Genomic DNA, 12,218 nt, shown 5'->3' on the forward strand with positions numbered 1-12,218 from the left:
ACTTAGATTGTTGATTCATTTTGAGTTAATTTTTATTGTTGGTGTATGTTAGGGGTTTAACTTCATTGTTTTGCATGTATTGATAGATATCCAATTGCCTCGGCACCATTTATTGAAAAGACTAATCTTTCTCCACTTAATTGTCTTGGCACCCTTGTTGAAAATCAGCTGACTGTACATGTGTTTATTTCTGAACTCTCAATTTTATTCCATTGACCTACGTGTCTTTCATTATGCCAGTACTATGGTATCTTGATTATTGTTGTTCTGTAGTGTGTTTTGAAATTGGGAAGTGTGATCCCTCCAACGTTGTTCCTCTTTTTCAAGATTGTTTTGGCTCTTCTGGGTTCCCTGCAATTCCATATAAGTTTTAGAATCAGCTTGTCAATTTCTACTAATAAGCCAGCTGGGATTCTTATAGAAGTTGCCTTGAACCTGTAAATCAATTTGGGGAGTATTACCATCTTAATACTAAGTCCAGGAACATGGGATGTCTTTTCATTTATTTAGATCTTTAATTTCTTTTAACATTTTTTTGTACTTTTCAGAGTATAAATTTCTCACCTCTTTTATTAAATTTATTTCTAAGCATTTTATTCTTCTTGATTCTATTGTAAATGGAATTGTTTTCATAATTTCATTTTCATGTTGTTCATTGCAAGGATATAGAAATACATGTGATTTCTGTATATTGATCTTGAATCATAGAACTTTGCTGAACTTGTATATTAGTTCTAATAGTATTTGTGTGTGGGTTCCTTAGGATTTTCTATGTATAAGACTATGTCATCTGCTAATATAAGTAGTTTTACTTCTTCCTTTCCAATCTAGATCCCTTTTATTTTATTTTCTTGCCTAATTGCTTCAGGCAACCACCAACCTATTTTCTGTTATGGATATACCCCTATGGATATGTCTCCTCTGGATGTTTCATATAAAAGGAATCATATAATATCTAGTCTTTTGAAGGTACTTACTCTTGTTCAGACTGATCATATTTACCTTTAATTCTCTCCCTTTTCTTATTCTGATTTCTAGTCATCCAGAGATTTGGTCACACCAGGTTAGTCACTCTGATTGGATATGCAGTCCTATTCAAAACAAAGCTTTGCATCTGACACATGTGAACAAATGTTTATTTTGGTCTTTTTTATTATCTCCACTAGGAAAGCATCTTGTGAATAGCCTAGAGTGAAAGGAATATGGTTAGATACCATGAACAATAAGTACCAGCCCAACTTTCTCTTATAAGCCTTTTATAAGCCTCTCTCTTATAATCCTCTCTCATAAGCCTTTAAACAATATTAATTTCAACCTGAATTTTATCAGATGCCTGGTGCTGATAGACAAAGACAGATAAATGCAGCTAGTGAGGGAGACATATATAAGCCAGTCACTCATACAATGTGGTAAGTATTATAATAAAAGCCTTTGTATATAAATAAAGTTAATAAATCATATATGAGAAAGCATAAATAACATGGATTTCAGGGGAAATTTTTTGGAAAAGTATGGGGACCTAGGTCATAGAAACTATACTGTGTGCTACTTAGTTGATTTACTATGGTACCCATTGATTTTTACCCTCTAGTCTGTCTCTTGGGGTTGAAGCCCTTTCCACTTCCATACATTTAGTAAGTAGAGTGACAAAACGAGATGGTAGGTGAGGATTCTAGGAACTACATTCTTCTTACCCAGACATTGTTTCCTTTACAGGTATAATAAGCTGGAACTCTCACCAGTAGTAGTCTCAACCACCATGGTACCAAATATTATAGATAAACCATTCATTCTGGAGATATCTACCAGCTCCAAGACACCCACTACTGAGGAGGCATCTCTTTTCAAAAAGCCATTCATTTTAAAAGAGGAACCCACTACTGAGGATACAATCCTCATCAAGGGGTCATTAAAGAAGAGCACAAATCAGAGGGAGCTGTCCCTCTTAGAGAAGCCACTATCCTTGCAGGATGAGACTGACAGTGATGTTGTAGAGCCAGTGACTTTTGGGGAGAAGCATAAAACTGAGAAGGCAGCCATCAACAAGAGTACATTATCTTTAAAGAATATGTGCACACATCAGGGGAAGCAGTCCTGCACGAGGGAGGAGTTGGCATTGCAGGACATCAGTGTTGAAGAGGATTCTTTCTTTATGGAGCCCATAAACTTTAGGAAGAAGCCTAAAACTGAGGAGGCAACCCCCACCAAGAAGCTGTTATCTTTAAAGAAAAAGTGTACCACTCAGGGGAAGATGTCCTGTATGAAGAAGCCACTAGTATTGCAGAAGATCACCTCTGAAGAGAAGTCACTCGCTAAGGAGCTGTTGTCTTTTAAGAGAAAGCCTACCACTGAGAAGGAGTGCCTTTTCCAGGAGCCATCTGCATTGCCAAAGAAGCACACCACTGAACAAGAGGTGTCCATCTTGAAGAAATCATTGGCCTTTCAGGAGAAGATCGACACTGAAGAGGATTCTGTCTTTAAGGAACCATTGGCTTTTAAGAAACAACCTACCACAGTGGAGACAACCTTCACCACAAGGCCATTATCTTTAAAGAAGAAGTGCACTACTCAGGGGAAGATAGCCCACTTGAAGAAGCCATTAGTATTGCAGAAGACCATCTCTGGAGAGAAGGCACTTATTAAGGAGTCATTGTCCTTTAAAAAGAAGCCTACCACTAAGGAGGAGTCCCTCTTCCAGGAGCTATCTGTGTTGCAAGAGAAGCACACCACTGATGGGGAGGTTACCCTTTTGAAGAAGCCAGAGGCATTGCAGGAGAAAAAGGATGGCGAAGATGAATTTCTTATGGAGCCAATTTCCTCAAGGAAGAAGCATACTACTAAGGAGGCAACCCTTTCCAAGAAGCCATTACCTTTAAAGAAGAAGCATACTACTCGGGGGAAGAGGTACCGCTTGAAGAAGCCACTAGTATTACAGAAGACCACCTCTGAAGAGAAGGCACTCATTAAGGAGCCGTTATCCCTTAAGAAGAAGCCTACCACTAAGGAGTCCCTTTTCCAAGAGCCATCAGCATTGCAGGAGAGGCACACCACTCGGGAGGAGTTGTCCATCTTGGAGAAGCCGTTGGTCTTGCAGAAGACTCCAACTGCGGAGGAGTCCCTTTTAAGGGAGCCTTTGGCTTTTAACAAGAAGCGTACCATTGAGGAGGCAACCTCCTCTAATAAGCTGTTGTCTTTAAAGAAGAAGTGTACCAGTCAGGGTAAGATGTCCTGTTTGACCAAGCCACTAGTATTGCAGACCATTTCTGAAGAGAAGTCACTCATTAAGGAGCCATTATCCTTTAAAAAAAAGCCTACCACTGAGGAGGAGTCCCTCTTGAAGAAACCATCTGCACTGCAAGAGAAGCACACCATTCAGGGGGATGTGGTCCTCTTAAAGAAGCTATGGGCATTGCAGGAGAATATAGACAGTAAAGATGAATTTCTTATGGAGCCAGTGTCATTTAGGAAGAAACATACCACAGATGTGGCAATCTCTACCAAGGAGTCATTATCTTTAAAGAAGAAAAAGTGTACCACTCAAATGATGATGCCTATCTTCCAAGAACAGTTGGACTTGCAGAATATGATTGGTGAAGGTGAGGACTCCTCCTTTATGGAGCCAATGTCATTTAGGAAGAAGTCTTCAACTGATGAGACAATTCTAACCAAGACACCGGTATCTTTAAAAAAGAGGCAAATCACTCAGGGGAAGACGTTCCTCTTAAAGAAGCCACTGGTCATAGAGAAGACTACCTCTGAAGAGGAGTCACTCTTTAAGGAGCTGTTGCCCTTTAAAAAAAAGTCTACAACTGAAGAGTTCCTCTTCCAGGATCCATCTGTACTGAAAGAGAGGCACACCACTCTGCAAGAGGTGTCCCTCTCAAAGAAACCATTGGCCTTGCAGGAGAATATCACCACTGAAGAAGAATCATATATTAAGGAGCCATTGACCTTGGAGGAGAGGTCTACCACTGAGGAGGAATTCCCCTTTCAGGAGCCATTTTCACTGCATGTTAAACCTACCAACAAAGATGAGTCCCTCTTCAGGAAGTCTTTTGCCTTGCAGAAGAAGACTGATAACAAAGAGGACTCCTTGAAGGCACTGTTGGCTTTGCAGGACAAAAGCACCACTGAAGAGGAATTCCTTTTCAAGAAACCATTGGTTCTGAAGGAAGAGCTCTCCACTGAGGTGGCAGTGAGCATAGAGGGGCAATTATCTTTAAAGAAGAAGCCCACTGCTCAGGGGGAGGTGTTCCTCTTGAAAAAGCAGTTGGCCTTGCAAGAAAACATCACCATTGAAGAGGAGTCCCTAATTATGCAGCCACAGGCCTTGCAGGAGAAGCCCAGCATTGAAAAGGAGACCATCCTGAGGGAGTCCTTGACCTTGCAGGAGAATCTCACAATTGAGGAGGAGACTATCCTGAAGGAGCCCCTGGCCTTGCAGGAGAATCCCAGCATTGAGAAGGAAATCATCTTGAGGGAGTCCTTGGCCTTGCAGGAGAAGCCCACGAGTGAGAAAGAGACCCTCTTCGAGGAGCCCTTGGCCTTGCAGGAGAATCCCACAATTGAGGAGGAGCCTATCCTGAAGGAGCACTTGGCCTTGCAGGAGAAGCCCAGCAGTGAGAAAGACTTGTCTTCCAAGGAGCCATTGGCCTTGCAAAAGAATCTCACTCACAAAGAAGACAACTTTATCAAAGATTTCATCATCCTCCAAGTTGAAACCAGCCCACATGTGTCTACCACTGCCCCTGACTCTAGAACAGGCTTGTCCAGCACTGTCACCATGTCCAGTGTGGGCAAGTTCAGTACCACAAGCCAGTCCAGTACTTGTGAATCCAGTTCCAATGAACCTTTCTCATCTCAGGACAAGAGATCAGAGAAGGAGGTATTCTGCTTTCTTTCTTCTTAAATTAGATGAAGTGTTCTTTGTTGTCCTGGAGGTGGCTGCTAGCAAAGAGATTTTTTTTGCCTTCCTAAGCAATTGGTATTAAATCAAGTTGGCCTTGTGGAATCTCTTGACTTTGTGATTGGCGTAGTGATGTACCTGAGCAATTAGAAAGTATTTATTCCAGGAATACCCCCCAAGGGTCTGGAATACTGTGTGTGTGTGTGTGTGTGTGTGTATTATATACATATATATATTATATATATATATGTATGTATATATATGCTTTTCAGTAGTGGCTAGACAATTTCTTTCAGGAAATTGCCTTTCTTAGTAATTGCAGTCTGCATTACATTGGACCTTAGCTAAAGATGGATTAAGTTCACAGAGGCATCTTCCAAGGAAGATGGTTTTTAAGTTGTAAATTGGAAGGACTAAGGGATGAAATTTGGCAAGCAGAAGAAGAAAGACCCCTCTTGTAGGCAGAACAACCTGGTTAAATGTGTAGAAGGGAGGAAAAGGCTAACAAGAAGATGAACTGGGCCAGATCAAAGCACTGAGACATAACAAGGGACCTAAGAAGACAGGTGACATAATTTGAAAGAGTAAGACAAGAATGTCTTTCTTGGAGAATCTTGAGTTTACCTGTAAAAATAGTGTCTGTTTCTTAGGGCAGAGCAGGTATGTACAGGAGGACTAAGCATTTCTTGGTTACTCAACAGTATGAGGATTACAGGGCCAAGGGGTGCTCTGTTATGGCCCAGGACATATAAGGCTTGAGGAACCTTAGGAGGAGATGACAGTGGGAAGAAAGGAGTCATTTTTTATGTATGTATGCTAAGCTTTCCTTGGAATCTTTCTCTTAATATGTCTTTCTGGTGATTTCCAAGCAGATGACCCCACTGGAGGATATTGACAAGGACCACAGTGATCCATTTTTCAACTCAATATATGCTAAGGATATCTTCAGTTACATGAAGGAGAGAGAGGTGTGTAGGTGGTGAGGGTGAGGGGCAGTGATTTCCAGTTCTCATTTTCTCATCACACATCCTTCAAATGCAAGTTTAAAGGGGAGGTAATAATGATGATGAAAACAATATTAGCAGCAACTGACATCTACTGGTAGCATACTATGAGTTAAACATTGTGCTAAGGGATTTATAAACATTATCTTGTTTAATTTTCCCAATAACTTCATGATGGTAGGTATTATTATCTCCTTTTTATAGTTGGAGGAAACTGCTCAGTCAACACAAATAGTATGTGGTAGATCTGGGATATGAACTAAAGTCTAATTACCTTGGAGACCATAAGCCTACACCTCTAATTGTTGAGGAGCTAATCTCAGACACAAAAATTGTCAAGCGGGCTCTTTCTGAGTGACTGCTCTTAGGGATCTTTTCCTTTCTCTGTGCAAGTTTCTGGCATCATATGTAAAACCAGACCTTTTATTCCAGCTCTCCAACCTGGTGAAATTTTCTTTCTCCTTTGAAATCTGCCAGTCTCTTTTACCACTAATATTCATCAATTCCAGATTTTCTTCTGTCTCTCAGTGGAACAGATGGGACCAAGGTTATCTACTAACTAGAATTTTAGCAAGCCATGCATAAGAGGAAAGATGAATATCTCATCTTCTCTCTAGAGACACAGCAATAGATTAACTGACTCCAGTGCCTGTACTTTTTCTAGTATACCTTGGAGGAAGCAAGAGATTACTATACTAAAAGTGCAGGCCTTAGCTCAGCAGTATTGGTTTCACTGGGGATCTTATGGGAGATTGGGATTGACATATATATTGACATATATACACTAACTAAAATCAATAACATAAGAACGTGCTATATAAAAAAATAAATAAAATTAAATTACAAAAAAGATATGCAGAAACCTAGCCTCACCCCAAACCTTCTAAATTAGAATGTGAATTTTAAAGATCCTCAAGTATCTTTCACATATGCATGTTAAAGTTTGAGAAGGACTCCTCTACACAGCCTGGTATTGTGCTTTAGACTGAATTGCAAAGAAGGGGCAGAATCTCTTTGGTATTCATCTATAGTCATAGGTGTATTCCTGCCCATATTCCATATTCTCCTGGACTCCTCGCTATCCACCCTGACACTTAAATATCATGTGTGTCCATTTCCTAAGGATAACTGAAACTTGTCTGGAAAAGGATACTTTTATCTGCCCCTATCTGATACCAGCTGAAAATAATGATTTAGAACCCTGAGGAAATTACTTAGGTTACAATTTTTTTCTGAGATATTAGTTGCAAATATTTTTTCCCAAGTTACAATTTTTGAACTACAGGAAGAGTTTATTTGTTAACACTTCTTTCTTCTTGCTGCCAGGAAAAGTTCATACTTAAAAAATACATGACCAGGCAGAATGATATCAACAGTGACATGAGGGCCATTCTCGTGGACTGGTTGGTGGAGGTGCAGGTAAGCCTGACAACTGCTGCCTTAAGGGGCTGATATTCTCTTTATCAATTATTCATTCAGCATTGCCAGGTCCCAAACGTAGTAAAAATTTACTGGGTCTACAGAGCTGAATAAGCCATGATTCCTGCCCTCAGGGAGCTTATGACCTAGGGGACAAGATAAGACAAGCAGGCAGATAAGAACAATACAAAGTAGAATATACTAAGTACTATAAGAATGTTATTAATAAGACACTCGGAGAACCCAGTGGAAGGAGAGAGATTTCTAGAAAAGGCAATGATGGTATGTCAGTTTAATCATTCTCAAAATCCTGTAAAAGTATATCTTGTGATTTGGATAGGGGTTAGTGACAAAGTCTCTCAAGCTTTGGATGGGATGGGTAATAGGAAGGACATTGTAGCCCCAAACAGGGCAGATGGCTGTTTGTTGAGGGTTGGATGTTGAGGGAATATTGTTATGAATACTTAATTATCACTTTATACTAACAAAGGTAGTCCAGAATAGTACCTGGACGTAGTAGGTGTCAATAAATATTTGTTGAATGAATGGAATTGAAAGGATTGCTGTGGAGTTTGCAAGGAAATATAAAGCATAGTATATGCCCAGCAGAGGCTTACTATATAATTGGGAAGAAAATGTAATATAGTTTAATATCCTTTAAGTACCAGAGTAATGGTTCAGGCTCACTTTGGAGTGACAGACCAGGGAAATGTGGTAGACATGGTATATTTGAACATCAGCAAAGCATGAAAATGTCATCTTATGGAAATGATGCAAAATAGTAAATTAGATAAGAGTAGAATTTGAGTAAATCTTAAATAAGTAAAATTGATCACAAAGATTGCTGATCATTACCAAGCAAGAAAGAGATTTCTAGTAGACTGCCAGTGGACTTTGTTCTGATCAATATTTTTATAAGTGATGTAGATGAGAACAGAGAAGATCATCTCATCAAATTCACAGATGGCATGAAACTGGGAGTAGGGGTAGGAAATAAATGGATAACAGATAAAATATCTCTAGCAGCTGGAATGATGAACTGAATCTTTTAATAAAAAAGTTTTGTTATTTTTATTGCACAAAATTCATAATTATTATAGCAAAGTAAGAAATTATAATTACTTATGATCCCACAATGTACAAACAGTGTTAACATTTGTGTGTGTTTATTATCCCCCGCTTTTTTTTTTAACATCTTTATTGGAGTATAATTGCTTTACATTGTTGTGTTAGTTGCTGCTGTATAACAGAGTGAATCAGCTACATGTATACATATATCCCCATATCCCCTCCCTCTTGCATCTCCCTCCCACCCTCCCTATCCCACCCCTCTAGGTGGTCACAAAGCATTGAGCTAATCTCCCTGTGCAATGCAGCTGCTTCCCACTAGTTATCTGTTTTACATTTGGTAGTGTATATATGTCAGTGCCACTCTCTCACTTCGTCTCAGCTTACCCTTCCCCCTCCCCGTGTCCTTAAGTCCATTCTCTACGTCTGCATCTTTTTTTTTTTTTTTTTTCGATACATAGGCCTCTCACCGTTGTGGCCCTTCCCGTTGCGGAGCACAGGCTCCGGACACGCAGGCTCAGCGGCCATGGCTCACGGGCCCAGCCGCTCCACGGCACGTGGGATCTTCCCTGACCGGGGCACGAACCCGCGTCCCCTGCATCAGCAGGCGGACTCTCAACCACTGCACCACCAGGGAAGCCCTATGTCTGCATCTTTATTCCTGTCCTGGCCCTAGGATGTTCAGAACCAATTTTTTTTTTAAGATTCCATATATATGTGTTAGCATACGGTATTTGTTTTTCTCTTTTTGACCTTTGTAACATTTTGGGATTGACTTTTATCACTCACCATAATTCCCTTGAGGTCTGTCCAAGTTGTGTGTATCAATAGTTCATTCCTTTTTATTGCTGAGTAGTATTCCATGGTATGGATGTACCAAGGTTAGTTTAACCCTTCACCCATTGAAGGCCATTTGGGTTGTTTCCAGTTTCTGAGACTGTGAAAAGAACATCTATAAACATTAATTTACAGGGTTTTATGTGAATATAAGTTTTCATTCCTAACATCAATACCCAGGAATGGGATTGCTGTGTCATATGATAAATGTATGTTTAACTTAATGAGAAAGTGCTACAGAGTGACTGTATCATCTTGCACTCTCACCTGCAGTGTATGAGAGTTCTAGCTGCTCTGAATTCCTGGTCAGCACTGGGTATTTTTTTTTAAACTTTAGCCATATAGATGTGTAGAGGAATCTCACCGTATTTCTAATTTGCATTTGCTAATGATGTTGAACATCATACTTGTCATCTGTATATCCTTTTTGATGAAGTGTCTGTGTCTTTTGCCCAGTTTTAAATTGGGTAGTTTATTTTCTTTGTGTCAAGTTATGAGAGTTCTTTACATGTTCTGGATGCAAATCCTTTGTTGGATGTGTGATTTACAAACATATCCTACCAGTCTGTAGTCTTTTGATTCTTTTATCTGTGTCTTTCACAGAGCAAAAATTTCTGATTTTGATAGTCCAGTTTTTCAATGTTTTCTGTATGGATTGCAATTTTTGTGTCATATCTAAGAACTCTGCTTAAACCTAGGTCATGAATATTTTCTCCCATATTTTATCTAAAAATTTTATAGCTTTAACATTAAATCTATAATTCATTTTGAGTTAATTTTTATATAAGGTATGCAGGTTTTGAAATCAAGTTTCATTGTTTTGCATATGGATGTCTAATTGTTCTAATACCATTTGTGGAAAAATATACTTTCTCCAGTAAATTGCTTTTGCACCTTTGCCAAAAATCTGTTTGCCTTATTTGTGTGGGTCTATTTCTATACTTTTTTAAAATATTCTGTTTCATTGATCTGTGTCTATCCCTTTGCCAGTATTGCAGCCTTTATTTCTATAGTTTTATAGTAAGTCTTAAAACGAGGTAACATGATTCTTCCAACCCTATTCTGTCTTTTTTTTCAAAATTGTTTTAGCTATTCTAGTGTCTTAGCCTTTCTAGACAAATTTTAGAATCAGTTTGTCTATATCTACTAAAAAATCCCGCTGAGGGTTTGATTGGAATTGAATTACATCTTGTGCAGAAAAAGAGTTAACATAACAGGCATGATGCTGCTAGCCTTAGAAAGGCCTGTTTGCAAGGTTGCCCTTTGGCTGGCATCTGGGAACTTGATTGGTAAGCAGTTCCCTACACTGCTGTAAAATTCTCCCCTAATGATAACTGTGCCTAAACTCTTTGTGCAAACACTATGGTTTATTCTGAACACCTGCTTTCCTTCTGCGAGTCTGGAACTTTGGTCCATGTTAGGTAGAGTGTTTATGTGACCAGCTCCCAGTAAAATGTTAGGCACTGAGTCATTAATGAGCTTCCCTGTTACACAACACTTGACACGTATTGTTCCGTCTTATTGCTGGAGGAATTAACTGCATCCTGAGAGACTCTGCGGGAATAGGACTCTTGGAAGCTTGCTTCTGGTTTTCACCAATTTTTGCCCATGCTCCTTTGCTCTTTGCTTTGTATCTTTTGCTATAATAAATCATAGCCATGAGTGTGACTATGTGCTGAGTCCTGTGAGTCATCCTAGGAATCATTGTACCTGGAGGTGGTCTTGGGGACCCCCAATACACATTTATAGGTGAATTTGCATAGAATCAACATTTTTTTCTATGTTGAATCTTCCAACCCATGAACCATGAATGTAGTATGTCTCTCATGTATTTAGATTTTCTTTGATTTTTTTTAAAAAAACCATACAGATCCTGTACATGTTTTGTTAGATTTATACCCAAATATTTTCTTTTTTGTAGCTATTGTAAAATGGTATTTAAAAAATTTTTTGGTTTCCATTTGTACAGTGCCAATATGAAATATTGATATTTGTGTGTTGACCTTGTTTTCTATGATCTTGCTAAAACTCACTTATTAAATCTTAGGAGTTCTTTTTTTGGTAGATTTCTTGAAGTTATCTACATAGACAATTATGTCATTTGCAAATGGAGACAGTTTGATCCCTTTCCAGTCTGTATACATTTAACTTCATTTTTGTGTTTTATTGCACTGTGCAGGACTTAATTATGATGTTGATAGAATCAGTAAGAGTGGACAACCTTGTCTTGTCCCTGATCTTCGAAATAAAGCAGTTAATCTTTCACCATTAGTATGATCTTAACTGTAGAGTTTTTGCTGCTACCTTTGATCAGGTTGAGAAATTTACTTTCCATTCTTAGTTTGCTGATACATATTTATCATGACAAGGTTAAATTTGTCAAACGCTTTTTTCCTGCATCTATTGATTTTGTTTTTGGCTTTAGCCTATTGATGTGGTGGATTATATTGATTTTTAAATATTGAAGCAGGCTCATATTCCTGGGATAAACTCCACTTGGTTCTGGAGTATTATTCTTATGTATTGCAAATCTTATATGCTAATATTTTGTTGAGGATTTTTGCATCTATGTTTATGATATATGTTGGTCTGTAGTGTTCTTTTTAAAAATATTTGTGTACTGTATTTTTCTGGTTCTTTAGTTCTTTCTGGAAGAACTAAAGAGCAAACAATGAAGAACAACAAAATAAATGAAATTAAAAATCTCTAGAAGGAATCAATAGCAGAATAACTGAGGCAGAAGAACGGATAAGTGACCTGGAAGATAAAATAGAGGAAATAACTACAGCAGAGCAGAATAAAGAAAACAGAATGAAAAGAATTGAGGACAGTCTCAGAGATCTCTGGGACAATATTAAACATACCAACATTTGAATTATAGGGGTCCCAGAAGAAGAAGAGAAAAAAGAAAGGGACTGAGAAAATATTTGAAGAGATTATAGTTGAAAACTTCCCTAACATGGGAAAAGAAATAGTCAGTCACA

General features: G+C 38.6%; 1 protein-coding gene across 1 annotated transcript in view; it reads left to right on the plus strand.

Annotated features, from left to right (window-relative positions):
• The window catches only part of CCNB3 (cyclin B3), a 54,996-nt gene that overhangs the window by 21,460 nt on the left and 21,318 nt on the right, over window positions 1-12,218 (plus strand). The window contains 3 exon segments of the mRNA XM_033409650.2: window positions 1,717-4,885; window positions 5,776-5,874; window positions 7,237-7,329. Of these exon segments, the coding sequence (XP_033265541.2) occupies window positions 1,717-4,885; window positions 5,776-5,874; window positions 7,237-7,329 (3,361 nt within the window).

This window comes from Orcinus orca, chromosome X (genome assembly GCF_937001465.1).
Source record: "Orcinus orca chromosome X, mOrcOrc1.1, whole genome shotgun sequence".
Lineage (NCBI taxonomy): Eukaryota > Metazoa > Chordata > Mammalia > Artiodactyla > Delphinidae > Orcinus > Orcinus orca.